This window comes from Trichoderma aggressivum, assembly GCF_033847375.1.
Source record: "Trichoderma aggressivum f. europaeum strain CBS 100526 chromosome Unknown scaffold_003, whole genome shotgun sequence".
NCBI classification, from domain to species: domain Eukaryota; kingdom Fungi; phylum Ascomycota; class Sordariomycetes; order Hypocreales; family Hypocreaceae; genus Trichoderma; species Trichoderma aggressivum.
In genome coordinates, this window is record NW_026946369.1 from 308399 (window position 1) to 334950 (window position 26552).

General features: G+C 52.6%; 4 protein-coding genes across 4 annotated transcripts; all 4 read left to right on the plus strand.

Moving 5' to 3' along the window:
• Nucleotides 1-13296: 13296 nt before the first annotated feature.
• Nucleotides 13297-15020, plus strand: Triagg1_1217 (transcriptional regulator family: C2H2 zinc finger; the record flags this gene model as incomplete). Its single annotated transcript, XM_062895263.1, has 2 exons — nt 13297-13768; nt 13897-15020. 2 exons carry the CDS (start codon nt 13297-13299, stop codon nt 15018-15020), a joined length of 1596 nt encoding a protein of 531 aa, XP_062759556.1.
• Nucleotides 15021-18629: 3609 nt separating this feature from the next.
• Triagg1_1218 (uncharacterized protein) lies at nt 18630-21050 on the plus strand (the record flags this gene model as incomplete). The annotated part of the gene is made up of 1 exon (XM_062895264.1): nt 18630-21050. The coding sequence occupies one exon, from the start codon at nt 18630-18632 to the stop codon at nt 21048-21050; it is 2421 nt and encodes an 806-aa protein (XP_062759557.1).
• An 831-nt stretch (nt 21051-21881) lies between these two features.
• Triagg1_1219 (uncharacterized protein) lies at nt 21882-23054 on the plus strand (the record flags this gene model as incomplete). The annotated part of the gene is made up of 3 exons (XM_062895265.1): nt 21882-22013; nt 22064-22637; nt 22720-23054. The coding sequence occupies 3 exons, from the start codon at nt 21882-21884 to the stop codon at nt 23052-23054; spliced, it is 1041 nt and encodes a 346-aa protein (XP_062759558.1).
• A 734-nt stretch (nt 23055-23788) lies between these two features.
• Nucleotides 23789-26258, plus strand: Triagg1_1220 (uncharacterized protein; the record flags this gene model as incomplete). The annotated part of the gene is made up of 6 exons (XM_062895267.1): nt 23789-24261; nt 24313-24544; nt 24606-25661; nt 25748-25907; nt 26033-26093; nt 26168-26258. The coding sequence occupies 6 exons, from the start codon at nt 23789-23791 to the stop codon at nt 26256-26258; spliced, it is 2073 nt and encodes a 690-aa protein (XP_062759559.1).
• Nucleotides 26259-26552: the final 294 nt, after the last annotated feature.

The following is a 26552-nucleotide window of genomic DNA, read 5'->3' on the forward strand; positions in this document are numbered from 1 at the left end:
CTCCAACAGCGCGCTTTTGGCGGTCAACCACTCATGCGCTGGCCGCTGAAGTGACAACTGGCTCGCGCATGCTTGCTTCTGGTCCAATGTACCTAGCACCATTAAAGCGGGTGGTTGGGACCTGGCGCAGTAGCACGTCCGGCCCCTCTAGCCGCGAGCCGATTGGACGCACTCACTTGGAGCCTAAAAGCGGGGCCCGGCGCCGGAGCGCGAGAATTTCGGTCAAGCTTCCTGCCCGCCGGTCTTCCGGCCTACCCTACACGCAGAATGGAGCAATCCATAATCATCTCCATTGGGCTTCTGACGTGGCCGCCGAAGGTGGAGGAGAGCCGGCAGCGTCGTGCGGGACATGCGGTGAAGGACCGTCCATTGTGCCGTTTACCAGTGGTAGCCGATGACGGCCTGTACCGTACGGGCCCTGTGCTTGTTGCTTGTACAGCTGGGCTACGACTCTACGAGCATGGCATGGAGATGGCCCTCTCGCCCCAGTCGTGACGTGTGCAACTTCAAGACGCTACAGGCTTGCTCGCATGCGTTGGAATGGCCGCACTAGGAATTGCTTCTCCCAGATCCGACGGCAGCTAAGATCACGATGCTTGACATACTCGTACGAGGACAACACCAACCGTGATACAAACACACCCCAAAAGCAGGGCACGGGCCCTTGCAGCCTCACGGACACGGCGTCTCGAGTCCGCCTCTGTCTGAGGGAATGAGCTAGGCGTACGGAGTACGAGCGGACGGCATCGCATCGGGAACATTGAGACAATGACAAAAGTTACCCAGACACGGCTTCGTATGTAGGGAGAGCTTTGCATTGTCACATCCCCGCTGCCGCTGCAATGCCCAAGACCCCTCCTCCCTTAGGACCCGAAATCCCCCATCACCAATCAGCCAACCGCAATGTCTGTCACTGGTCGAGCCGCGCTCGTATCGCTTAATTCGTAGAGGGCACTTTTTCTTCCAACATTGACATCACAGGCGGTAAAAGGCACAAGTCGCCTCGTCAATTAGACAAGTGACATGCTCGGCACACTAGCCGTTGTGATAACCACGCCACAAAAGAAGAAAGGAAATGAAGAGAAGGGAGAAGAAAAAAGAAAAGAAAATCAAGGGAGTCAGACCACTCGGCCGTTGAACTGTTGGTCGTACATACATACTACTAGTATCAGATGCAGAAGAAGCAAAGTTTTTTTTTTTCCTGTTTCAGGCCTCAACCAACCACAAGAGAAAATTCGCATGTGCTCCAAGCGCATAGGATGAGTAACATGACAGCTTCTCCATAATATCGCCCACAGTCTCACGGGCCAAAGCTAAAAAGCACCGACTTGATCATGCACGTTGCATGTACGCAAGTCCTCTGCAGGAATATAGGCCCAACCGGCCACTCGCAATGCGCTTCCCCGACCTCCAGAGTGGCAAAATTGCAAATGCAAGGCAGGTTTTGCTTTTGATTACACGCAAGTTAGGATTGGCCCGATCCGCAAGTATGGAGGCAGTCACATCGTAAGACGCACGGGAGGCTGCCCACGTTATCAGGTGCTAGCGTCCAAGTGTACGGAGTAGAGGTGATCAAGATCTGTGTCCCCCCGCATCTTACCCCTCCAGCCCAACGGCTGGCTATGAGAATGCCGCCTGTCTCATGCGGTTGCACAACAATGCCCGTGAACAACGGCCATTACATGGCATCAGTGTTGGGAGGGGGACGCCGGAGTGTCGCGAACCTGTGTGTCTCCCATCAGCATAGTGCAAAACGATGGGATCAGGCAGTATAACGAGTAGAGGATCTGAACTGCATACAACTTGGCTGAATCAAAAGTCTTGGCCTGAGCCGTGTCTGAGCTTATCCTCCGCTGACATCGGCCGAGATGCATGGGCCTTTTTTTATTATGTTGTCGTGCTCTTCTTATTGTCCAACCTTTTCGTACTCCATAGCCTCCCTTCATTTCTCGAATCGACTGATGAGATACCATTAGCCCCATCTCTTGCACTAGAGTGGTCCTGAAGTGATCTAATGCCTACAGTCCACGTCTTACCGCGTGAGCCGATTAAAAAATAATAATCAAGAGGCCACAAAAGACGAGACAGATAAACTGTAGCTTGTACGGTAGTGTAGTGTTGCATTGGAACAGGAGCGGCTAAGCCATGCTCTGCGGGCAACTCAAACATTGGTCATTTCCACCAGGCATGATCCGCAATCATGGCGCCGGCTCCTGCCCTTGGATACGGGAGGAAACGCAATAAACCATAACGCCACAGACATGAGGAGGGGACCAAAAAAGATGGAAGAATTGCGAGGCAAACAAGAGATGTCAGAAGTCATAAGCTGTGCTCCTTAGCTTGCTTTAGCTCAACATTGAGACTTGTTCCTTGTCTCAGCTGCCAGTAGGGCGGCACGCTATATGGAAGCATCTCATATTAGTGACATGTCAGAACCAAGGACGCGTGTCATGTCTTTTGTGAATGGAGGACAGTAAAAAAAAAAGTAAGTTGGAGAGGAAGAAGCGAAAAAAGAAAAGCAAAGCAAAGCAAAGAGTAAATGTGCATCATGCTTCCCGCTGGTTCACGCTTGTTAGGCGATCCGCGAGACACTACCGTAGTCAGAACTCATCGTGCAAGAGTCTATATTTGCAAGTAGAGGAGGCAAGAGTTGGTATCGGAATCATAATCACAATGACATTCATCACAACACACGGAGTGCCGCTTGCCACCGGATGCCGTCAAGTCATTCGCAAGCCGGTCCGTGCTCGTATTGATGTCCGTGCCAGGTAATCCAGCGGGCATCGGTAATTGTCCACGAAGCACAGTGACACTTCCGAGAAAGGCCGCCCAGAGACTCGTGCACAGCCATTGCTTTTCTTTCCCTTCTAGCTCAGCTGGACCACTCGGCTGTGCTGCCGCGCCGTGCCTCTGAAATGAACAGTCCACCCCGAGCTCAGCCACTGCCTGAGGCGAGAATTCCATCACCAGATATTCCGGAGCGACATTAACAGCGTAATTTCAGAGAACCACCAAGCCGTTAGCTGCTGGTCTCAGTCATGGCACCTTGATGGAGACCAGACTTCGTATAAGCCTCAATATCTGGAGATCCACCGCCGGAATGGTAACTTGTCAGGTTTTTCTAATTTCCACAATACCCAGTCCGAGGGCCCATCAGAGTGAAAATAGAAATATTGAATGACATTCTTCAAGCGGATTAGAGCAATTCGCAAGATTGACTTCACCTGAATGTTTCTATTCTGGAAAGCAAGAGGACAGGGCCATAGAAGAAAGAGAGAGAGGAACGGCCGAAGTGAAACATTGCGGCCCGCAGGTACATGAGTGATGTGGCATATCGCAACATCCGGTCTCCGTACGGCGTGCGGCGTGCAAGCACCCCGTAGTTGCGAGAAGTATGTAGGTAGTACAGTAGTTGAATTTCGTCGCCCGTAATTCGTAGCAATAACCCGAGTAATCGATCGACCATGCATGAACACTCCTGTGTCCGATGCCTGTCTGCGGACCTAAAATGCCGCTCCCTCACAGACCGCATTCCGCACTTTGCAGTCAACGGCCCCAATCGTCTGATCATATCACTGGTGCCGCATACTAGCCAGTATGTACATGCTCGCACGCCATGAAGCTCGGGGCGAGCCTCCTCGAGTTCCGTACGACGTAGCGGCGTTAGCAGCACGGAGTACTCCGCGGCGGTAGCACAATGAGATGTGCTGAGACATTTGGTACTACCGAACGCCGGCAGGGTAGCCTCGAACGACTGCCGGCAGAGGGATGGGGCGCCTGTGCCAGCGAATGCCAGCACGAGTAGAGGCACTACCCGCGTGTGGCATTACTAGCGATACTGCTGCCAGCAGCAAAGCCGACTTGACCGATAGCGGCTGTCCTATCTGGCGCCATTTCATTGCCGCGGAATCGCCTGTTGGAGTCGCGAGCGAGCATGGCCGCCGCTGTACAAGTAGAACCTTGCCTGCGCATTCTGGAATCGCCGACGAAGCAGGCGCGATATTGAGGCCGGGAATGGATACAGAAATGGATACGCCATACCGCCGTACCACCTTCCGGGACCTTCGGTTCCAGTGATGAGGGCCTGGTACAAGTAGGCATAGCGAGGACGACGAATACCGGGGAACAATGGGCTGGATGGAAGCTGGATTTGTGGGCCATGAAACCTTCCAGAAGCTCCATGGGCTTGGGTTGCGGAATGCCCAATTGGCTCTCTGTCCAAGCCCTTGCTGGTTAAGTCGTACCTGCGCTAGCCCGGGGGATGCCCTGGCTAGTCTTTGCCAGCAAATATCTCCCCACTGGCCGCTTAATATGGCACAGCGCATTCTACCATGGTCCTGGTAGCGGGTCGGCCATAGGCAGCGAACAACCGAAGCATTGAGCCCTTTCCCCCCCAAGAGACGGGCCCCCGTGCCGGCATGAATTATCGATATGCCGTGAGGATGCAACAATGCGGTCTGTTAAGGTGAAGCCATGCTGAACCATTTTGACAAGTGGCGAAACGGACGGGCAAAATGCCAAAAGAAAGCGCGGTGACGAAGCCGGCCGTAAAAGGGCCGTGCCGTTTCTCACAAAGATGACAGTGATTATGGTTGCATTGGAGAGCATCAAGGCCTCTTTGGGTAATGGCAGTTCGTGTTTTGTACCTGTCAACCAAAGGGCATTTCGGGCGAGTTACGGCGTCCAGGATTGGCGGATGTCAGCCACCAACCTCTCCAACCAGTCTTTGACTTTTGGAGGAGGGGAAGCGAAGGATGGAGAGAAGACTGGCAATGTTCTACCCGGTGGACCTCGAGACAAATTGGCCGGGCATGGTAGTGCCATGGCCAAGTAGAAATCCGGGGAGCGGGTAGACCGCTAGGGTCCGGTGGCAAGGGCCATCTGATCCCGGTCGAGCAGGCCTCTATGGTATCAGGGCAAGATGCTGGCCACACGGCTGTGAATCCGGGCCGTTGCTAGCCCTTGCGCATTGTACAGCGAGCTCGTCCGCCAGGGCCCTGGTCGCTCTGATCCGAGAGATTAAGTCCTGACTCGTCCGCATCCGTCAAAGTCACTTGACATCGTCCCTAGAATTCGACGGTGTAAAAGGCGGTGGCAAAATATGTTCAAGTTTTTTTCTTCTCCCTCTCTCGGCCTCGCGGCTGCGACGTCCGTGACCCGTAGTCGATATGATATTGCCTAGTAGACCTTGGGTATACCATACCGGACCAGGTATTATAGCATGCCTTACTCGTAGATGGAGTGCGTGAATGGCATACAGGTGAGTTATCTCGATTTGCCGACCATGTTAGCGCCGTTTGCCATGACGGCCGACTTTTCTCCTGTCAAGGTTGGGGGATCTTCGTTTACCAGCTCCTGTATTCTTGTGTCGTTGGCTCGACACAAAGGAGCAAGTTTTTGAGAGGCAATTTGGCTAAACGTTAGACGAGTAAGGCGGTGGGTAGCTGCAAAAGGCAACAACATACAGGCACTCGCACATAGGGACATACCTAACCAACAGGAAGACAGACCGCAGAGAGCATACCTGTATCATAAAACGCCTCGCGGTGGGCAGAATGCTGCTGGCAGCGCCCATATATCAACCAATCAGAGCCGCAGAAACGATCCAATCAGAGCAAAAGTTGGTGAGCAGCCAACGTTTGCCCAGGTTAACGAGCTTCACAGCAGACCATTGAGGCTGCCGATAGTACCACGCCTGCAGCACTTGCCGGTGTATCCCCTGTGGGTATGGAATATCTACAGGTAGGTATTCGTGGGCTCTCGCTCGAGTCCGGGGCACGCTGTCGCATCCATCCGAAAACCAGTGACCGGAGCCACAGGTCGCCAGGGTCAATTGTTCGAGTCAAGAAGACGGTCTGCCAGCAGGACTCGCAACAGTTACGCCCGGGACCCTGGCCCTTCATCTGAGGCCGTGTGCCAGTAGTGCGATCTATCGTTTGCAGATGCCAGAGACGCTCGCCTAGCAAGGGTGCTGCCGAAATCTTTTCTCAGGCGGTGGACGGCTGCCGGTTCCGCGAATGTTTGGCGAGGAGGCAAAAAAAGCTTTTTCCCGCGCAACCTGTCAAATCACCGCCATCCTGGCTACTGGCGGTGTCGGTGGCCACTCGGCTCAAGGGCTGCCAGTTGAGTGCGGCGGTAAGTACTCCGTACGAGCGGCGCATCTCTGAGATTCAACCCGACCGGGGGGGGGGAGAGGACGACAAAGACATCGAAGAGTCGGTGGCCGTGCAGAAGGGCGGAATAAGGATCGGTGGGCCTTTTGCGAACGAACATGTGTTGGTGCTCGCTCGTACGGGTACTTGTGAAATCATCTTGCCTACCCGGAGCACTGCAGCAATTAGGCTATTAGCTCTAGAGCTCAAGTTTGCGGAGGCGGCAGCGACGCTTGGCTGCAACGGCGTCTCTTGTGCTCTGAAGGGCAAGGCGATGAGCTGACCAAGTTGGCCGGCGGGTGGAGAGACCTGATGCTGGCTAAGCCCGGGGAGTGATGATGATGCAGCTTGCATTGCACAAGTCCCAAGTAACCCAGGTGCTAGTGCAGGATTGCAGTTGCACAAGAGGTCTAGCACTGGCATATGTACTCTGTACCGCGGACTGCAGCAGAGGCCCGCGCGCGGGTGATGTGGCAGCTACTCCAGCACCTGCTACCTGCTCGGGAGAGGGCCCTAGTCCCCCGGCCATGATCCAAGGCGGAAAGAGCCCTGGAAAGCTGTGGGCGGTACCTGCATACAGCGGGTTCCAGTGGCCGCATTGGTTCCTGCATGGCTGCGTCTGCAGTGGCGGTCTCTTCGCACTGCAGCGAGTGACCGGGGTTGATGTTTGATGGCTAGAGCCTTCAGGTTAGCAATTGGTGGGGGCCGCTGTCCAGTCACGGCGGCGGGTTATGCATGCGCGGGCTGATATGCTGGAATCCGTGGGACCAATGCAAGTTGAGCGCAAAATGTGATGTGTACTTATATTCGATGCCACGATTAATGACCCTTGCCGCGGCTTGTTTTATTCGCCAGCCGCTTTGTCGGTCAACCACTGCAGTGCAGTGCTGGGCTGGGCTGGGCACCAAGCCGCATGCTGGTGCGGTTGCCATGGTGCCAGGCACTCTACTTGCCACTCACACTTGCGCACTCAATCACTCGAATCACACACACCTCGTTGGACGCACTCGGTGGCTCATCAAATTACTCGGTCGACGGGGTGGCGGTTGGCGTCAATTGAGTGACCGGCACAATGTCGGTACGGAGCGGAGCGTGGTCTTGTTTTCATTTAGCAACACGGGGTCTAGCTCCCTCTTGGGCGTAGCATCTCCCTCCAACGGCGCGGCGCAGAGACGGGCCAGCGATAGTGGCTCGACTTGGGGCGATCCGCTGGCTTCGTTGTGCCTGATCGTTTGACGCTGTTTCCCGTTGTGGCTAGAGCTTCATCGTGACGGACTGCACTTGTGTTTGGCGCGGTGCTCCCCAGGTGCTCTTCATTGTCCCGTTTCGTCTGCACGTGCTGCTCAGGTCGGATGCGCAGATGATGGATAATGGAGAATCATCCCATAATTTCACTGCATCAGCGAGTTCTGCCCGGGTGTTCGCTTATTCGAGTTTGTCGGTGAAGAGCACAAACACACTATGGAGCAGCAAGACTTCGTATTACCCTACCTACGACCCGGGCCCGCCGTTTCCAGGGCCCGAAGTTGGGTACGTGGATTCTTTCCGAGAGTCGCAGCTGCTGCATTGGCTGCCGCTGGGGGTGCAAGTACAGCTGCCTGCTTGTACAGCGCAGAGGTACATACATGCATGTCTGGGTACTAATCGATAAGAGACGACTAGACGAGACCAGACCAGACGAGAAAGAGAAAAAGAGAAAAAGAGAAAAAAGACGCCGCCTCTTGATCCCCTGTTCGCTTGTGCAGCCGCTCTTCCCAAGGTTCAAGGGTCTGTGCAGTTAATTAATGCATTTTCCATTCTCGACTCGTTATGCAGCGCTAGAGTTTCAGATTAGACCACAGCCAATAGGACCGCTGCCACCAGCCCAGCATCTGGCATAAGTCTGTTTACATTAGCGACGGTGGCAGCCAATGCTTGCATCTCGTGTGTGATGATCGGTGGATGTGCAGGCACAAGATTACGACTCGATACTTTGTACATTGTACCCAGGCAACCAAGTCAAGTCACCAACACCGCTCCCAAAGCACCGCCCTGGATGAAACCCTCCACATGCGGAAGAGCCTGTACATCACATCACACACCGCACGCAGGATGCTGACGACTCTTGCCCCATGGGATATCACATGCTAGGCGGTGCTTTGCTTACCCGGTATACAAGTTGGGAAATTGGAATCAATGTTATCAACGGGATGCAATCAATTGATGGCAAGTGCCTGGAGGTGGTGATAGCAAAGATTCCAGTCCTCAGTTCCTTTCCGGGTAAGTAGGTACAAGTACGAGCACTATCAAGGTCGATTCGATTCGTTAGCCTGTCCTGGCTATCATCGCTTCCAGAGGCCTTCTTCCTCTTTCTTGCCTCATTCGTAACCACTACTGAGTAGCGGATCCCCCAAGTAGGTAGTATCAATCTATCTTAGCCAGTGTCCACCACAAGCTACGAGTTCAGACTACAACCTTGGCTGATACCGATAGCAGGAATAGACGCTTGTGCTAACATGAAAGCCACAGAGCTAGTCGCCGGCGATGCGTTCTCATGCCGTAGCTCTTCCCCGGGCTGTCCAAAGTCCGGGAATGGGGCCAAATGGCTGGCACGGCGTTTTGGCTAGCGTTACATGGCCAGGATGGAAGGATACCGCAACTGTCTTGCAAATTGAAACCTCTTCCCACCATCTCACGACACACCGTTAGATGTCGACTGGAGTGGTGGCGGCACATGCCTGTTGTCTGGCAATAGTACGGGGGAATAGCAGCATCCAACAGCCTATCGGACGTTTACCAGTCCTCGCTTAAAGCACACCGTAAAAAAGAAAAGCGGGGGCCTACCTGCCAGCCGCACATTCTTGTAATTGCGGTGACACTTTTTCCTTCCTTCGAAGCTCTGGGTTTTCCATACGACCGCGTGCAAAGGTCCGGCTATCGGTAGTACGTACCTGTACCTCTGTACCAGTGTACTTACAATCGTTGCAATCAGACAAAAGGCACCGTCAAAGTGCGGGTAGAATGTTTCTAGTAGAGCTGCCCCATGTGACTTAGTAGAGCCGAAGATGGTGCTCGACTTTGGGTGCCTTTTCCCCTCTTTGCCCGCACCCTCTAGGCATATTGGCATAGTACATATGACTCGCCCTCGACAACCATGATGGCCATGGTGAAACTGGCGATTCTCGAGGCTCGACGAGCGGGAAAAGCCACCGGGCCTGGAGGGGAGTTGGGCTCCGTACGGAGTACAGTAGTGCTCTCAGTAGCTTAGCGGGCCGGAGAAGCCACCGTCGACGGCCGTGGCTCGATTCTCAGCCCAGGCGATGGGTAGCCTGGAGCCCCAATGGGGCATTTTGCGGGAACGCGCGGGGCCACCAGGCGATAGCGAGCGCGGTTCTACGTTGGCCGTCCTGGAGAGGCAAGTTGGAGAAGCTTCACCGGAATCTTTGGTCGAGGCGGTATACAGCCTGGGAGGGAGGTATTGACAACGCAGCGCGGCTTGCAGCCGGGGGGTGGACGGCATGGGGATGCTACGGTACTCCATGCAGTGAGGAATTAACGAGACAACAAGGAAAAAGAAAAAGAAAGGAAAGTAAAAAAAGGGAGAAGAGACAAGAGACAAGAGGAAAAAGCAAAAAGCAAAAAAAAAAAAAAAGCAAATACGGGCTTTTTAGTTTTGGCGAGCGGGGATGCATCTCGTTTCACCCGCGAGACAGTTGCCACAACTGCCGTATTTTCATTTCCATGTTCTTTTTTCTCATGTATCCATTTTGTTTCCCTCGTGTGTGCGTGTGCAAGCGATTCCCTCTAGCAAAAGTCTTGTTATCTATCCAACCATCTAATAAAGACTATGATTTTTTTTCCCACCTCCGCCCAGGTGTTTCGTATTTGGTCTTGTGTGTGCCTCTCTGGTGGCCATTGGCTGTGGGCTACTGTCCTGGCCAGTACTAGCGCGCAGCACCACAAGCAAGTTGACACAAACAAAAGTGTCTCCATGCATAAGCATTACGGAGCACATACGAACAGACTATGAAACGGATGACGAAAAAGCCCTTGGTCTTCACAAGTTGAGGTGGAGACGGGCTATTCTTGTACGAGGTAGCACTACCTGCACTAAGCAGCATCCAAGACATAAAAATAATCCACTCATGCAGCCCGCTCCTCTTGGATTGTGATCGACGCGCTAGGCCTGGTTCTGGCAATTGGCTAATATGTCAGATCAAGTTTGACTGAGCTGCCCGTTGATGACCACCGTAAGACGAGATCATTTGAGCCTGTGCTGTGCGTATGAAGCAAGAGAATGCTGATAGTACCGCCGCTACTGTATGCCATCAGATAGGTTTTGCCGTCCAATGTGCCAAGGTATAGACTACTTTGGACCTTGTGTGACGGCTGCTGGATATGTGCTAGCGCGACAAGAGGACACAAACACACATGCATCGCACATTCTGACCTGACAAACACACCATCAAACAGCCTGGGCGGCAACATGCCCAAACACATCAGCTTTTTGGCCCTCTGCAGTGGATGCGACACCCGCCCTCCGGCCGGCCAATCTGGGATCCGCGTTTGACGTCTTTGCCTCCGAGATGTTGAGTTTCCCACTTTCTGGCTAGCGACTGACGGCAGGTTTCAACTAGCAGGTCGAATGACTTACAACCACTGGACAGCGTGATTGATGGCTTGAGCGCATCGCCCATCAGGATATCATGTGCCTTGCAGCGGTGGAGTTTTGTCGAGGTCTCGTAGGTGTGACGCCAGAGACTCGAGGTCCAATGGCTGTGCACAGTCGAGGTGTGCGTCAGTGTGCAGAGCTGAGACGGCGGCTTTTTGTGCAAGCTGGGTCATCAAGTCGATACTAGCACGCGCTTGTATCCTATCACGACACGGCATTCTGCAGGGCTTGTGACGCGCTCTTGTGTGCCCGTGCCCGGCTGTGAGTGGCCAGCGCCGGAAAATGGCGCGCACAGAGCGAGCCTGTCAACAAGAACAGCGAGCCTCGGGGCTAACAGTAGCACTGTATTTAGTGGTGGTGGTACCTGTTAGTGGGTGGTTAGCGGGTTGGCGCCGGCGCAATCACCGCAGGCGAGCCGGCATTCTTGGTGACTGACGCTGATTTCATAGGTGGCCTCTCGACGCTCGAGTGTGCGTACAGTAGCATCAGCACCGAATGGACGAGCAAACTTGGACGAACGAACGCCATGGGGGCCAGGAATCGGCACAGATTGGAGCATTGCAGCATTTGCGCCTTGAGAGGTTCCGTGACCCAATCAGCACCTGAGCCGCCGTGCAGATGTCATTGTGAGGCATCCATCTCTCGTTGTCCATTCTTGGATCCGGCTTTCAGTATTGGAGGGGATGGATGCCGTCTTTTTTCTCTTCTTTCCTTTTCACTCTTGTCTCTCTATCTCTCTATGGACGCCCCCCCTTCCCTCCATCCCACTCCATCTCCAGTGTGATATGCGCGCGACTACCACAAGCCAGAGGGAAACCAAAAACGAAAAACGAAAAAGAAAAAACGAGACAAGAGAGACCACAAGCAAACGGGCACCACCAGCAATTGGCTCGGCTCACAGTGGCTTTTCGTACCCCAAGCCCAGTGGAGAGAGAAGCGCTGCGCTGTGCCAGTCGCGGTGCATCCGAGAGGTGGCGGCGTGTCTCTGTCATTATGCTTGTTCCTCGCAAAAGCCGTGCCTGTATCTGTGTGGACGGATGCACTTCGTATGTTACGCTCGTATGGACAGGTAAGCCCACAATCCAGAATTAGAAGGGTGGCTGCGCCATGCTCGCCCGCCGGTTTGACTCAAACCGGGCCAGTCAAGTCATCACGGTACAAACGCCCAATGCCAAATGGCGAATGGCGACCATCCATGCGCACGTTGGTGCTGCCATACGGACGGCCGTTGGCATTGCATTAATCTGCCATGCCATCTATTCTATTACTTGTACTCGTGCTAGTCGAACGCCGGCAGCAAAGAAAACAGAGGCTCTCTTTTTGATGCTATACTGCAAGTGGTACTATTACCTCTTGTGCTAGTACGAGGACCAAGCAGGACCTGTCGTCGTGTTACATGTATGAGTACCTTGGGCAGGCCCACCGCCGTTGTACCCACCTCGACTCGACTCGGCTCGACTCAACTCGACTTGGGGGCTTTATGAATTGGCAGCTTTTTTTTTTTTGTCACTTCCCACTTTGGAGCCCTCTTTGTACAGTTGTACTCAGACTACCAAGCATCACCGTCAAAGCCGCACCCTGGTCGCTTCTTAGGCTGGCCGTTAGCCTGGCACTAGGTACGTACCGCCTCCACGGACTCGACAGATGGACTCGACCAGGATCACTGGTGCTAGCAGGAGACCCATGTCGAGCTCTTGGAGTTGGGTCTCTCTCAAGGTTCACACACCCCTGGCCGTCCCAGACATCCCAGACAACCCTGGACTCACACACCACTCGCCCCAGACACCTCACGGACGACAGGGGCCAGGGAGGAAGCCTGTCCCGTCATGTCCGCGCAACGGATCCTGGCTCTTGGCCAGGTCGAGTGAGACAAGTGGAAGTGGACAGGCCTGCGTGGAGGCGACGGAGCGTTCCCACTCTGGTGGGCTCTCTTGCCTATCGGTCGATTTGCTCGTCGATGATCTTGGGCTTCATCGTCCTACTTATCCTGCCACGGCCCCCCGCCGTTACCATCAACTCATCCATATGATCGGCCACCCTTGAGCTTGTATATCTTGTTGTTTTATACCCTCCATTCTCCCTTCTTTTGCGACTTCGTCTCCATCGGAAACTCGTTATATTTCTTCGAGATTCCTTCCCTTCTTTTGCTCGAACATTCGCAACCCTCAACCTCATCCCTCCCACCATCGCAACAGTCTAATAGTTAATCACCACTACTACCCAAGACTGCCATCCATTCTTTGCGCCGGATCTGAAGACGACCTAACGAAGAACCAACCACTCTTTACGTGCCTCACCAATTGCCTGGGCAATTGTATAATACGCAATACGACTTATACAATAACAATAACGTTTAATAACTAAATACTCTATTCGAAAGCCACCGCAAGCTCTTCTCTCACGAGGTTAGACAAGCCAGCCAAAAAAAAGAAACAAGGCTTTACAGAGGACATGTTGAAGAGCTGACACATTCTTTTGGTTCAGCAGAATACAATGGACGGCATGATGTCTCAAGCTATGGGACAGCAGGCGTTCTACTTCTACAACCAAGAGCACAAGATGGCTCCCCGACAACTCGTTTTCGCACAGCAGATGGCCGCTTTCCAGATGGTGCCTACACTGCCTCCCACTCCCATGTACTCGCGACCAAACTCCTCCTGCTCACAGCCCCCGACCCTGTACAGCAACGGCCCTTCAGTCATGACTCCCACAAGCACACCTCCGCTGTCCCGAAAGCCCATGCTGCTGGACACCGAGTTTGGCGACAACCCCTACTTCCCCTCTACACCTCCTCTGTCCGCCGCTGGAAGCGCCATGGGCAGCCCCAAGACATGTGACATGCTGCAGACTCCCATGAACCCCATGTTCTCCGGCCTGGAGGGCCTTGCCGTCAAGGACAACATCGATGCCACTGAGAGCCTCGTCCTGGACTGGGCCAGCATTGCCTCTCCACCCCTGTCGCCTGGTAAGTGATTTTGAAATTAATTTCCGCGTCGAATATTCCTCTCGCCGTTCCAAATTTAAAAAAAGAAACTGGAGAAGACGCTTTAATGAATACTGGGGCGGGGCACAAGGCTAATCCACTTTGGGCAGTGTACCTTCAATCTCAGGCTAAGGTCCATTCGCTTACCTCAAGCCCGAGCGACATGCTATCCACAGCTTCATGCCCTTCTCTGTCTCCCTCGCCAACTCCCTACGCGCGGTCTGTCACTTCGGAGCATGATGTTGACTTCTGCGATCCCCGCAACCTGACCGTCTCTGTTGGCTCCAACCCCACCCTGGCTCCGGAGTTTACCCTGCTGGCCGAGGACATCAAGGGCGAGCATATGCCCGCCGCCGCTGCCCACCCAACCTTTGACTTCAACCCAGTGCTGCCCAGCGGCCTGCCGACCTTTGAGGACTTCTCTGACCTGGAGTCGGAAGCCGACTTCAGCAGCCTCGTCAACCTCGGCGAGATCAACCCCGTGGACATTTCCCGCCCCCGCGCCTGCACCGGCTCTTCTGTTGTGTCTCTGGGCCACGGCAGCTTCATTGGCGACGAGGAGCTGAGCTTCGACGACAGCGAGACCTTCCACTTCCCCTCTCTGCCTAGCCCGACTTCCTCCATTGACCTCTCAGACGTCCACCAGGACAAGAGACAGAAGAAGGACCGCAAGGACGTCAAGCCCATCATGAACGCCGCTGCCAGCGGTTCTCAGTCCGGCAACGAGCAGATTGGCGCCACCGAGGCTGCCTCTGCCGCTTCAGACTCCAATGCTTCTTCCGCTTCTGATGAGCCTTCTTCCTCCATGCCCGCCCCCACCAACCGCCGCGGTCGCAAGCAGTCCCTGACCGAGGACCCTTCCAAGACCTTTGTCTGTGATCTCTGCAACCGACGTTTCCGTCGCCAGGAGCACCTGAAGCGACACTACCGCTCTCTCCACACCCAAGAGAAGCCTTTTGAGTGCAACGAGTGCGGTAAGAAGTTCTCTCGCAGCGACAACTTGGCTCAGCACGCCCGCACCCACGCTGGCGGTGCTATCGTCATGAACCTCATCGAGGACTCTTCCGACGTGCCTACCTATGATGCTGGCATGATGACTGGACCTGTAGGGGATGACTACAACACCTATGGAAAGGTCCTCTTCCAGATCGCATCTGAGATCCCCGGAAGCGCCAGCGAGCTCTCCTCAGAAGAGGGTGACCAGGGCAAGAAGAAGCGCAAGCGCTCGGATTAAATGGATAACACCTGCTTTCACAGATGGTCATCGATCATCTTTATACACGCCTGACATGATTCACTTTTATCACACACTTCTTGCTTCGCTTCGGCGCAAGCCCTATTTCCACACATACACTTTTGCTAGAGGAGGACATCGCACTATACAGGGAAAAAGCTCAAGCGGATATGATTGCATTTTCAAAACCTTCAGTTCTTGTATCGACTTGCAACATCATAACTGATGATATTTTTTTTATACATATCAAGGAAGACACTTCCTTGATATCTTCAACAATTTTGCATCATGACAAAAAGTTCGACAAAGGCTCGAACTCGGAAGAGGAATTTTCGGACATGATTTTGTTTGTTTTGGCGCGCATGGCGGACTATTAGATTTCTTACTTTTTTATATCTGGCGGAAACAACGACGGTATGCTAATCAGTTTGGCTGCCCCTCTTATTGCACACTTTGGTGTGATAATCCATCGCGAGCGATGGCTGGAAAGGTCGTTTGCCAATGGCGGGAATAACTGATACATTAGAGAGGGCACTTGGGAAGCATTTAGGCCAGTGGGAGGATCGCACCGCCCTTCATTGGAGGCTGATTCCTTTTTCTTTTAGTACAAATATTTGTTTGTTTGTGCTGCTCACTCTTGTGAGCAAATGGGTTATGGCAGGGTGTGCGGGTCACATTTTTTTTAGAAGTTTTACTTGACGCTATGCCAACCAATAAGAAAAAACACTGTTGCCAATTAATACTGAATTGTGCCTTGAAGATGGTGACATGTTTGCCCTTGGCCAGTGAAGTGTTATGTGTGAACGTGGAGAAAGATATGGGATATAGATTTTAGACTTGGGACTTGGGATTTGGATATTTAGACTACCTATAGAAGACAGAAGAAATTCACATTTTCAACAGAACTGTTTTTGCTTGCCATTGTGATGTTTGCGACTATAACTGTGGTGTTAATTGATACTCGTGCTACTTTCAAGCTACTGTGAGCCATCCCGCAGAACTTGGACCAACCATCACATATACGTGCCATTGCGTGCGTGCTGGGGTTTCACAGATAACGTTCTTACCATGCGGCTTGGCCATACCTGTATGAAACGAAATGCCTCGCAGCATACGAGCTGGTCTAACAAACAACCTGAACCTTTACTCGGCCGACAAGAGTTACGCTCTCAGGCCGTTTACCCGACAACCCCCCCTTCCAATGAGACTGACCGGCAACACAACAGACCCCAAACCCTCGACGCTCAAGGGGAGGGCATCAAGGGGGGGGATCGTTTTGACAGGACTAATCTGTGACATCTCTCGTCTCGGACAGGACGGGTGAATGGAACGGCCAAAAGAACGTTCATGGAACAAGTTGGCCGGCGAGAGTGGGGATTGCGGCATTACTGTTGCTTGCTTTCTCCCTTATCTGGGGGGGGGAGGGGGAGCAGCCATATTGGGAAACCATGCCTGCCTGGTTCTCTCTAGGTGAGGCGTAGAGTTCAGCTCACATTTTGGTTTTCCTTCCACGGCGCTTCTATACATGTGGGGATGTATACGCTTCCTCTAGTGTTTGTTCTGCCTGGGGGTGGAAGACGAACCCTTGCCTCGAGTTCTCCGGCCCCATTGCCGGTCAAGGGCCTGGTGGCACCGTTTGAGGCCGGTATTGGGGGTCCCTGCCAGGCACAAGTTGCTTTGGGAAACGAGCAAAAAAAATCTCCTTCGTGGTGTGTTTGATCCATTCCGCGGGGACGCTACCTGGAGTTTGCCAGAAATGTGAGTCGTCACATATTTGCTCAAGGATGGGCTTGGCTCGGTGGCTTTTCTTGGAGAGCGAGATAACGCTAACGATGGCCTTTCTTGTCCCCTTCGGCGTAGTATGAAATGTACGAGTACAGGCACCGGAGCACGATACGTGCCTGGCACAAGTAATCCGCGCCAACTCCATATCTGCGATGGAGCTAATCTCTCGCGCAATCTATCCGGGGCCCGGGTATGGCCCGTCTGGTCCGTTGAAGAGGGAACGTGCCTGGTCCAGGGAGTACTCTTTGGGAAACGCGGACGCCCTAATTTGGGAGGGATCATGACAAGAGAAACCCCCCCAGTCGACAAAAGGTACATGGAGTAGCACGTAACTAGACTACCGAACGGTCCCTGGACTAGCTCGAGTTGTGAGGGAGCTTCGAATTTAGGCGTGGGGTGGCTCTCCGGAAGGTGGAAATGAACAGAGTCAAGCTGGGCTACTCCATACTTGGACAGGCGAAAGCTTGGCCACGACCTTGACGAAAGCACCGGTGGCGTTCCACGGTGGCGGCAAATTAACGAGAGGCGAAGCAATGGTTCCTATTTCGAGTGATAGTTAATTAACTTGACGGCGACTCGGTCAATGGTCGGTGGTGAATTTGGGTGCCTGGACCGTGGCGCCGGGCCTGCCAAGCGAAAAAGAACAATGTTCTGTCGTCTTCGCGTGCAACACGTGCGCCCGTATTGGCTCCATAGGCAGAGAAATACGGAGTTCGGCGTGTGTTCGTGGGCTGTACGAGGGCGTTCCTGGATCCAGCTGGAAGATGTCTTATGGCGAGACCTTCTGCGGAGCCCTTTCCTTGGTGAACATCCTTCGAAGATTGTTCTCTGCGGGCGTTTTGCTAGACTCGGCCGATAGCAATCGCTCAACTTTCCCATCGTCAGCTCACCGGGCGAACACCATAAGCACCAATTGGCCTTGTCTCCGTCCAAGCTTCCCTATGCTGTACAAGTACTAGCACTCTGGTACTATTTGCTAGCATGAAGCAGCCATGGTATAACCTGGTATTTGGAGCAAATCAATGGATACCCCCCACAGAAGGCCAAAGGGCCGTAGGACAGGGCTTGAGGGCGTCTCTCATCACATTGCCTGACTCGGTGCCTCATAGCAACGCGAGTAATAGTTTAATAGAGAGCGACTGCTAGCCTGCGCACGTGCTCTCATGGCAATCTGCCGTCTTTTTGGCCAGCGTATACTAACGCCGAGAGCGGGTGAAGCGTCGTGTTGGTGGTAGGGAAGATCGCCGTAACTATCGTAGCTTCGTGCGGAGTAGAACCACGCTGATGACGGAGGATGTGTCGTTAGTTTGCCAGCCATGATAGAGCCATCTTTTGGCGCGCCTAGTGAAGAATATCTCCCCGAGCTGAATGAGTAGATTGTGGTAGTTTCCCTGCTAAACATGTTAGCGTAAATGGCTTTATCTTCGTGTTGAGATTGGGGGCTTGAAGTGATGTGCGAGTCGCGGTTATCAGCGGGACGCCGTTGATCTACGGCACTCCGCACAAGCAAAGGGAAATCGAGTATCAAAATAAGAGAACAAATTCCATGCATGTCTTATCTAGTATATTTACATACAAAATATGGTAGCAGTTGATATTATGCGTGCTCGTTCAAGAGTATAATGACCATGTTGTTTGGTAAAACGGCGTAGTGTCGGTGGAGTGTGTAGATGTGATAACCGTTAAGGTGGACGAAAAAAAAAAAAAAAACTCCGTGCTCTGGCAAGGCGTAAAAAAATGCACGTGAGATGCAAGATGCTCATTTTCCCACAACGTCGTAACGCCGCTGCAACCACGGGATTAAATGCCAGCTCTTGAAAAAAGATGACGTCCGAATCACTCAATGTAATTGCGCTTATTTCAGGAGGCAAAGACAGCTTCTTTAATCTGGTTCACTGCATCCGCCATGGGCATCGCATTGTGGCCCTGGCGAACTTGTTCCCAGCTGTCGACGACGCCAACGAGGCTGTAGAGGATGTCCAATTCATCGACCCAGAGCAGCAGACTTCAACAGCTGCTGAAGATGAAAGCGCTCATGAGGAGGATCTGAATAGCTTCATGTATCAGACGGTTGGCCATGAGGTCATCCCGCTCTATGCAGCAGCAACTGGCATACCCCTCTATCGACAACCTATCCGTGGCGGGGCACAGCATCACGAACGAGACTATGATTATTCGTCTGGGGGAGAGAAGGCTGATGAGACGGAGTCAATGCTGCTTCTGCTAAAAGCTATCAAAGCTCGCCATCCAGAAGCAAACGCTCTCTGCTCCGGGGCCATCTTGTCAACTTACCAACGCACACGAGTTGAGTCTGTTGCGTTGAGACTCGGCCTCACTCCACTGGCATATCTCTGGAAATATCCCGTTCTTCCATCTCCTGAAAACGAGGTTGCGGATGATGCTCAGTTGCTGCGTGACATGGCTGTGGCCGGGCTCGATGCCCGAATTATCAAGGTTGCAAGCGCCGGACTTGATGAAAGCCACCTATGGGAGCGAGTGTCGAGCGCCGAAGGAGTACATCGAGTGAAGAGTGCTCTGAGAAAGTTTGGTGCTCCTCAAGGGGCTGCACTGGGCGAGGGAGGAGAGTTTGAGACGCTTGTCTTGGATGGGCCGGCTTGGCTTTTCAAGAAGAGAATATCTGTTCCCGAGGAAAGGCGGCGAGTTGTCAACGAAGGAGGGGGCTCAATTTGGTTGATGCTTCGGGGAGCTCAACTTCAAGACAAACACACAAACATCGATGGCGATACGGGCCCGGAGTCGTCGGTTAGGATTCCTGAGCTGTTTGATTCCAAATTCCATGCCATCTTGGATACGGTTCTGGGCACGAACCTGGCCGAGGATAGCGGGGATGAAGTGTCAGAAGCTCCCACACCACGAATTTTGGGCAAAAACTTCTCCACGACGCTGGAGGAAGATGATGACTTTCTGCGATTTTCTGTCATGGCCAAGTCTTCTGCAGACTGCATTTCGATTGAGACAGAAATGCAGTCCATCGTTGGCCAAATTGACGGACTCCTTTCCTCCTCATCTCTTGATGCGGCTCAAATAATCAATACCACCATCATCCTTCGCAACATGGCAGACTTTCCAAAAATCAATACAGAGTATGGCAGGCTGTTTACAAAGCCAAACCCACCATCACGGGTCACTATTTCGTGCGGTCATTTACTTCCATCTGGCTGCAATGTCATGGTGTTCCTCACAGCCCCGAAATCAGGGTTAAATTCGCATAGAAATGGGCTCCATGTTCAGTCTCGGTCGTACTGGGCACCGGCGAATATTGGCCCATACAGCCAGGCTATTGACGTTGCTCTAACGGCAAAAGCAGAGGATACCAGTCTTCGGGGCATCTACATTGCCGGCCAGATCCCCCTAATACCCTTTTCGATGGTTCTACCACCTCCATCAAAGACCAGTCACGATATGCAGATTGTCCTCTCATTACAACATCTCTGGCGAATTGGGCTTGAGATGAAGGTTCAACTTTGGACAAGCGCGGTAGCTTACTTTGCTAAATCATCGTCGCCTGATGAGATGAAACGCAACGCCCAAGCAACTGGCCTTGCGTGGAAGCTCGCTCATGGCTCACCGGAAGATGACGAAGATGACGGAAACGAATTGGACCCTTGGGATCTTAAGTACAACTTTCAACACATGACACTGGCGGGCGATGAACAGAAGACTCGTGCACGACTGCCTGACTGGTCAATTTTTACGCTGAGACGGCAGAACGAGCCGGAATCGTGCATCCCTCCCGTCTTCGCGGCCGAAGTGGAAGAGCTGCCTCGACAGTCTACAGTAGAGTGGCATGCCCATGTTGGCCTGTCGCGAATCGAGGAGAGCAGTGTAGAGATGATCTATCATCCAGAAACTCCATCGTCTTGCTGGAGGGCATGGCATGTGTTCATTCGCTCTCCAAAGGCTGCACTGGTGTATACAACTCTAGCCCGTGTCCCGTCACGGGATCACAGCAGCACCGATTGGGAAGCTCTGCAAAAGGAACTTTCAGCCTCATATGCGGGCTCAGTTCGGGCCCTCGGGCTGACACCTCCAGAGCCTTCAACCCCTCATCTGGCCTATGTAGAGGTCACCAGCGTCACATCGCCGTGGTCGGATGTCGGCGATGCTGGGCCGTCGGTGCCTTTTGCGATGGTTCCGTGCCATACAATCTGGTCCGCCAAGGGAGAAAAGATAAATTGCGTGGCGATGTATAAAATGGCTCTTGGACTGGCTCTGAATGAATAAATAAAAGAAAAAAGAAAAGTTCTCAATAATTGTGTCGACAATGGCACTTGCTGTCTGTTGAGTCTGTTGTGAAGGCTTACACCGAGAGCCCCGACGAGCCGACGACCATGGCATCCAACCACCAGAGCACACATTGGCATATGGGCCCATTGCTTGTCAGACGATCTACCGGCCAAGATACAATCTTCTCTATATCTGGATTTGCGGGCAACACTAATAGTTCCTTGTGACCTCTTAGTTGGGACTCCTCGGGCTCCCTGAGCGGCGTGGTGTTTGACTCAAACCTGCCTCACAATTGCCGTTGGCAACCCACGATTTATCATTGTTGTGGCGGAAGAGACGTGCAAGGCTGAAGCCAAAGCGACGTTGATAGTATTTACTACTACAGCCATGTTTCTCTGGTATCTGCGACTATAGATAATGCTGCTCTAGTACCTGCTACTATGGCTTTCGTCCACAATGACGCAGCGGCGGCTGGGATCGCGGGACTGCGGATCTCGCTCTTCAATTTAGCTGACGGAGACCAAGTGGCCACTACGCCTTGCTCGTACATGAACTTGACTGTCCCGCGCGGGAGCCAATTTATTTTCTCTTTATCTCCTCTTCCTGCTCCTCTGCTCCTTGGATTCGGGCGCAATGCTTCAACAGCGTCTCCCGCACCGTCTGGCTCTGCCCGTGCCGCCACTCTGAACTACAATCACGCAACCAAACCTTAGTTTAAATGCGCCGCTCTGCGCCCCCACAAGAGATTGTGCGCATGTGCTGTGGCACTGAGTTCAGAGTAGTACTGCCGAGTCAAGTGAGACGTGCACCCTGGTCGAGGCCGTGACCATGGCTTCTCACCCTCAGACCAACGAGCTCGACGCATCTGCCTCTGCAGTGGCATTGCCGAAGAAGACGCTATCGAGGGCTGACCTGCACCGCCGCCGGTCGACAGACGAGCGGATTAACAACATTCTCGAGGTGAGACGAGGCCACCCTGTGCTGTTTTTGGTTGAACCCTTGGTTTAAAGGCGGTCTTCTTGTGCGTGTTCCCCCCCATCTCGTTGCCTCCATCCCCATCTCCAACATCGTCTGTTCCAAAGCTCCGGGGATCGTCTTTGACAAGGAGGACTGCACTGCGCGCTACAACTTGTCAATTCCGCTACGTTTATACGCAGAAGAAAAACAACATGTCGCTAACGGCAATCGCGTCGACAATGCAGACGGCTCTACAACGAGCAGAAACGATGGATCCCGCCTCTTTAAGTCTTCTCCAGAAAGGCTCTTCCCACAATTCTTCTCCCAACTATGGAGCCTCCGGAACGGCGACAAGAGGAATTCTGCAAGACTACCAGGCGGTACCGACCAGCGATGAAAGCGATGCCACCCGTTCGAGAAAGGTTTCATACGGCGATGCGGCGAGGAAGGCCGGGAACCATACAAAAAGCCAGAGCTCTCTGCGGCAGCGAAACGGAGTCTCCGGCTCGGAGGATATAGGATCGCCAACAAAGGCAAGGCCGTCATGGACGAAGGAAACATTTCGAAAGTTTCAGTCCCTTCAGTTGGAAAACAAGGGAAGCGTGGCTAGAGATCACCTGGCTCTTGGTATGTCGCATGCGTATACGGCAGCTGAGCTGCATGTCTCAAGAGTACCAATTGGCTGACTATTTTTTTTTTCTCTTTCTAGAACGTACATTTCTGGCATGGCTTCGAACCTCTCTCGCCTTTGCATCGATTGGCGTCGCTGTGACGCAGCTATTCCGCCTCAACACTGATAACGCTTCCGCCTCCGGATTCGACCACACAAGGCTACAAAAGATGGGACGACCGTTGGGTGCGACATTCCTCGCCATTAGTATTGTGACTCTGCTCCTCGGTTGCAGACGATATTTCCATGCCCAGGAATGGATCCTTCAGGGCAAGTTCCCGGCAAGCCGAGGGACCATCATTATCATGTCACTGATTGCATTGGCCCTCATGATTTTGTCTCTAGTGGTGGTCATTGTCATCCGACCATCATAGAGGCTTTAAGCAGCTATGGAAATCGCCGGCTTTTGGTTATTAATTTTCCGCCGGCACTCTTTTTGGAATGAAGAATGACTCATGGGCTAGGGACTTGGGATTTGGGATAGCATGGGTTTCAAAGCATGTGATTTATGGATTTTTGGTGTTTTGGACTTTGCAGGGTAAGATGTTTGGATCATGCCTGCATCGATGCGCATTTGCAATGGATAGAGGGAATCTCTTCACCGATACCTAATTGAATTTGGACGAGAATATGGTAATTAGTTTTCACAGCAAATTGACACCTTATCAATTGGCTCATGTTGAAGCTTGTGCAACTCGAGTAGAATCTTGAATATGCGCTGGTCGGCTTACCGACTCTGATCGATAAGCTGCGATAAGTCGCTATATGGGTAAAACTGCCTACCTAGACCAACACTCCAAGTCTGCTCTCCAGCAAACCATGTCTCGAATTGAAAGCGATATAAGCAATTAGTGATGCTATTAGAAAATAAAGAACATACAGCTATAGCAGCAGACACTAGAACAATATAGCGATAGTAGCTTTTACTTGAATAAACCTCACTTTGTCGTTGGAGTGGGATAGTTAACTTGGGGTTGCTGGCTAAGGTAGTACAGCACATATTTGGTGGGGTTGTTAAGCTTTGTCACCAACCGCATCTCATACACTTCAATACACACCTTCTCGAGCTCTCCCTCTTTTCCTACGGCTGCCCGTTGTAGCTTTCACAATGTCGCCTCAGGAACCAATAGACGTTCCCTCATTTGCGACGACTCAGCTTGCGCTTCTGGATCAAGAGCTGCAGAGCGAAATCCAGGAAACGAGCTCTCTCATCTCCAACCACAGCCCTACGGGTCTGCAGCGCGCTGGTCTGGCCATCACGAATCTTACCATCGCTTCGCAGAGGACAGGGTTGGGAGGCAAGACGGTGCTGGAACTGAGTCCTGATAGTGCAACCTCAAGCACGGGAGAGCTGCCCGAACATGGCATCCGGACGGGAGACATCGTCCTGGTTGCGGAACAGCCGGCGGGAAGCGCAAAGAAGAGAGAAGTCAAGGAGCTCGAGAGAAAGGGCGCCAGGGGTGTGGTGACGAAGGTGCAGAGGGCAGCTGTGAATGTTGCACTGGATGAAGGTAAAGACGAAGTCGTGTTTGCGGGGAGAGTCTGGATGGTGAAGTTGGCAGATGAGGTTACATATCGACGGTAATGAGAACGAGACACGCAGGTCGAGGACGACGAACTGACAGCTGCCAGCATGAACCAGACAATGGAAAAGCTACAGAAGATGGGGGAGGCAGAGTACTCGAGTTTTATAAGAGTGCTGTTTGGGCTGTCAAGCCCTTCTCCAGTGCCGCGGGACCTGACGACGAGTGACGAGGTTGGAAATATTGAGTGGATAGACCCAACATTGAACGATTCACAAAAGGATGCCATTCGGTTTGCTTTGGCATCTCGAGAGGTGGCTCTCATTCACGGCCCTCCTGGGGTAAGTTGTGGCTGGCTGTTTTTCTTTCTCTCTTTCTTTACGAGGTGCTGATCGATCTCAGACAGGCAAGACTCATACGCTGATAGAGCTGATTCTGCAAATGATTAAGCGTGAACAGAGAATACTAGTCTGTGGCCCATCCAACATTTCTGTTGACAACATTGTGGAACGACTTTCTCCACACAAAATACCCATCCTTCGTCTGGGCCATCCTGCCCGGCTCCTGCCCTCCGTTCTCAACCATTCTCTAGACGTTCTCACGCAGACCTCTGAGGCTGGGGCGATAGTCAAGGATGTCCGTGTTGAGATGGATGCAAAACAGGCATCGATCAAGAAGACTAAGAGTGGCAAGGAGCGAAAAGCCATATACACTGATTTAAAGGAGCTACGCAAAGAATATAGGGAGAGGGAGAGGAGATGCGTTAGCAATCTCGTTGGTGGCAGCAAGGTTGTCCTCGCAACACTTCACGGGGCGGGAGGTTTTCAGCTGAGGAATGAGCAATTTGACGTGGTCATCATTGACGAGGCGAGCCAGGCCCTGGAGGCACAATGTTGGGTTCCGCTGCTGTCGGCGAAGAAGGCTGTCTGTGCTGGTGACCACTTGCAGCTGCCGCCAACAATCAAGTCTCTCAATTCAAAGGTTAAAGCAAAGACTAAAGGGGGAGATGATAATGCGTCGCCTGTCATCAGGGGCATGACTCTCGAGACAACTCTCTTTGACCGGCTTTTGGCCCTGCATGGACCGTCCATTAAACGCATGCTTACGACGCAATATAGAATGCATGAGAAGATTATGCGTTTCCCATCAGACGAGCTGTACGACTCGGAGCTTATAGCGGCCGATGCGGTAAAAGCACGACTGCTAAAAGATTTGGAGTATGACGTTGAGAACAGCGAAGACACATCTGAGCCAGTCATCTTCATCGATACCCAGGGGGGCGATTTCCCAGAGCGCAACGAAGATGACGATAAAGAGAACCCAAGAAAGGGTAGCCTGCACGGGGAGAGCAAGAGTAACGAGATGGAAGCAGCGCTGGTTCGCCTGCATGTAAAGCAGCTGGTCGAGGCCGGCGTCCGACCCGAGGATATCGCCGTCGTCACCCCGTACAATGCACAGGTACGTTTGTTGAGACCTGGATCCAGTATAGGAGCTACGAGGCCAGGATGGTTACATGTCGGAACGATGCTGACTGGCGAGATCAGCTTGCTGCGCTTGCCTCGTTGAAGGAGAAGTTTCCGGGCATTGAACTCGGGAGTGTGGATGGCTTTCAGGGGCGCGAGAAGGAGGCTGTGATTGTGAGCCTTGTGCGCAGCAACCCTGATGGCGAGGTGGGCTTCTTGGGAGAGAAGCGACGACTTAACGGTAAGTCTTTGAGCGAACATGGGATTTTTGCTTTTTCCATGGTTATTTTTAGTCATTACGAGGAAGGCAATGGCTGAGCAAAGGGGGGAGAGTGCGAATTCACATGCTAATAGTCTCAATTACAGTCGCCATGACCCGTCCTAAGCGGTCATTAACCGTCATTGGAGACTCCGAGACGGTGAAGAGGTGCGTTCTATCTATTCTGTTGGTCTTCCAGAGAGAGAGGTGCTGACTTTGCTCTTCTAATTTTTTTTCTTCAGGGGGAGCAAGTTTTTGAAAAAGTGGATGGAGTTTTTGGAGGAGAATGCTGATCTGAGGTATCCTGATATTGCAGAGGTTAACCGAGAGTGAACGAAGAATGAGGCTATACCAAGCTATACTACCCATGCAAAGAGTACGAAAAGGTACAAAGGCTGGAACAATCGGGATATAATTTTCTCTACAAACAACCGCGGCATCATTATTCAACACTTTTACAACTCTACAGGCATGACGTACGACTGAGTAGTACAAGGCCACGTCGAAGAAAATAGATTAGATAACCATGGTGACATTGGACGACCGGCGCGGCGGTTACGTGTAGATAACTCTCACGCTGGATTAAGATTAGAGTTAATTTCACGTGGCTCGTTTGTTTGCGATACG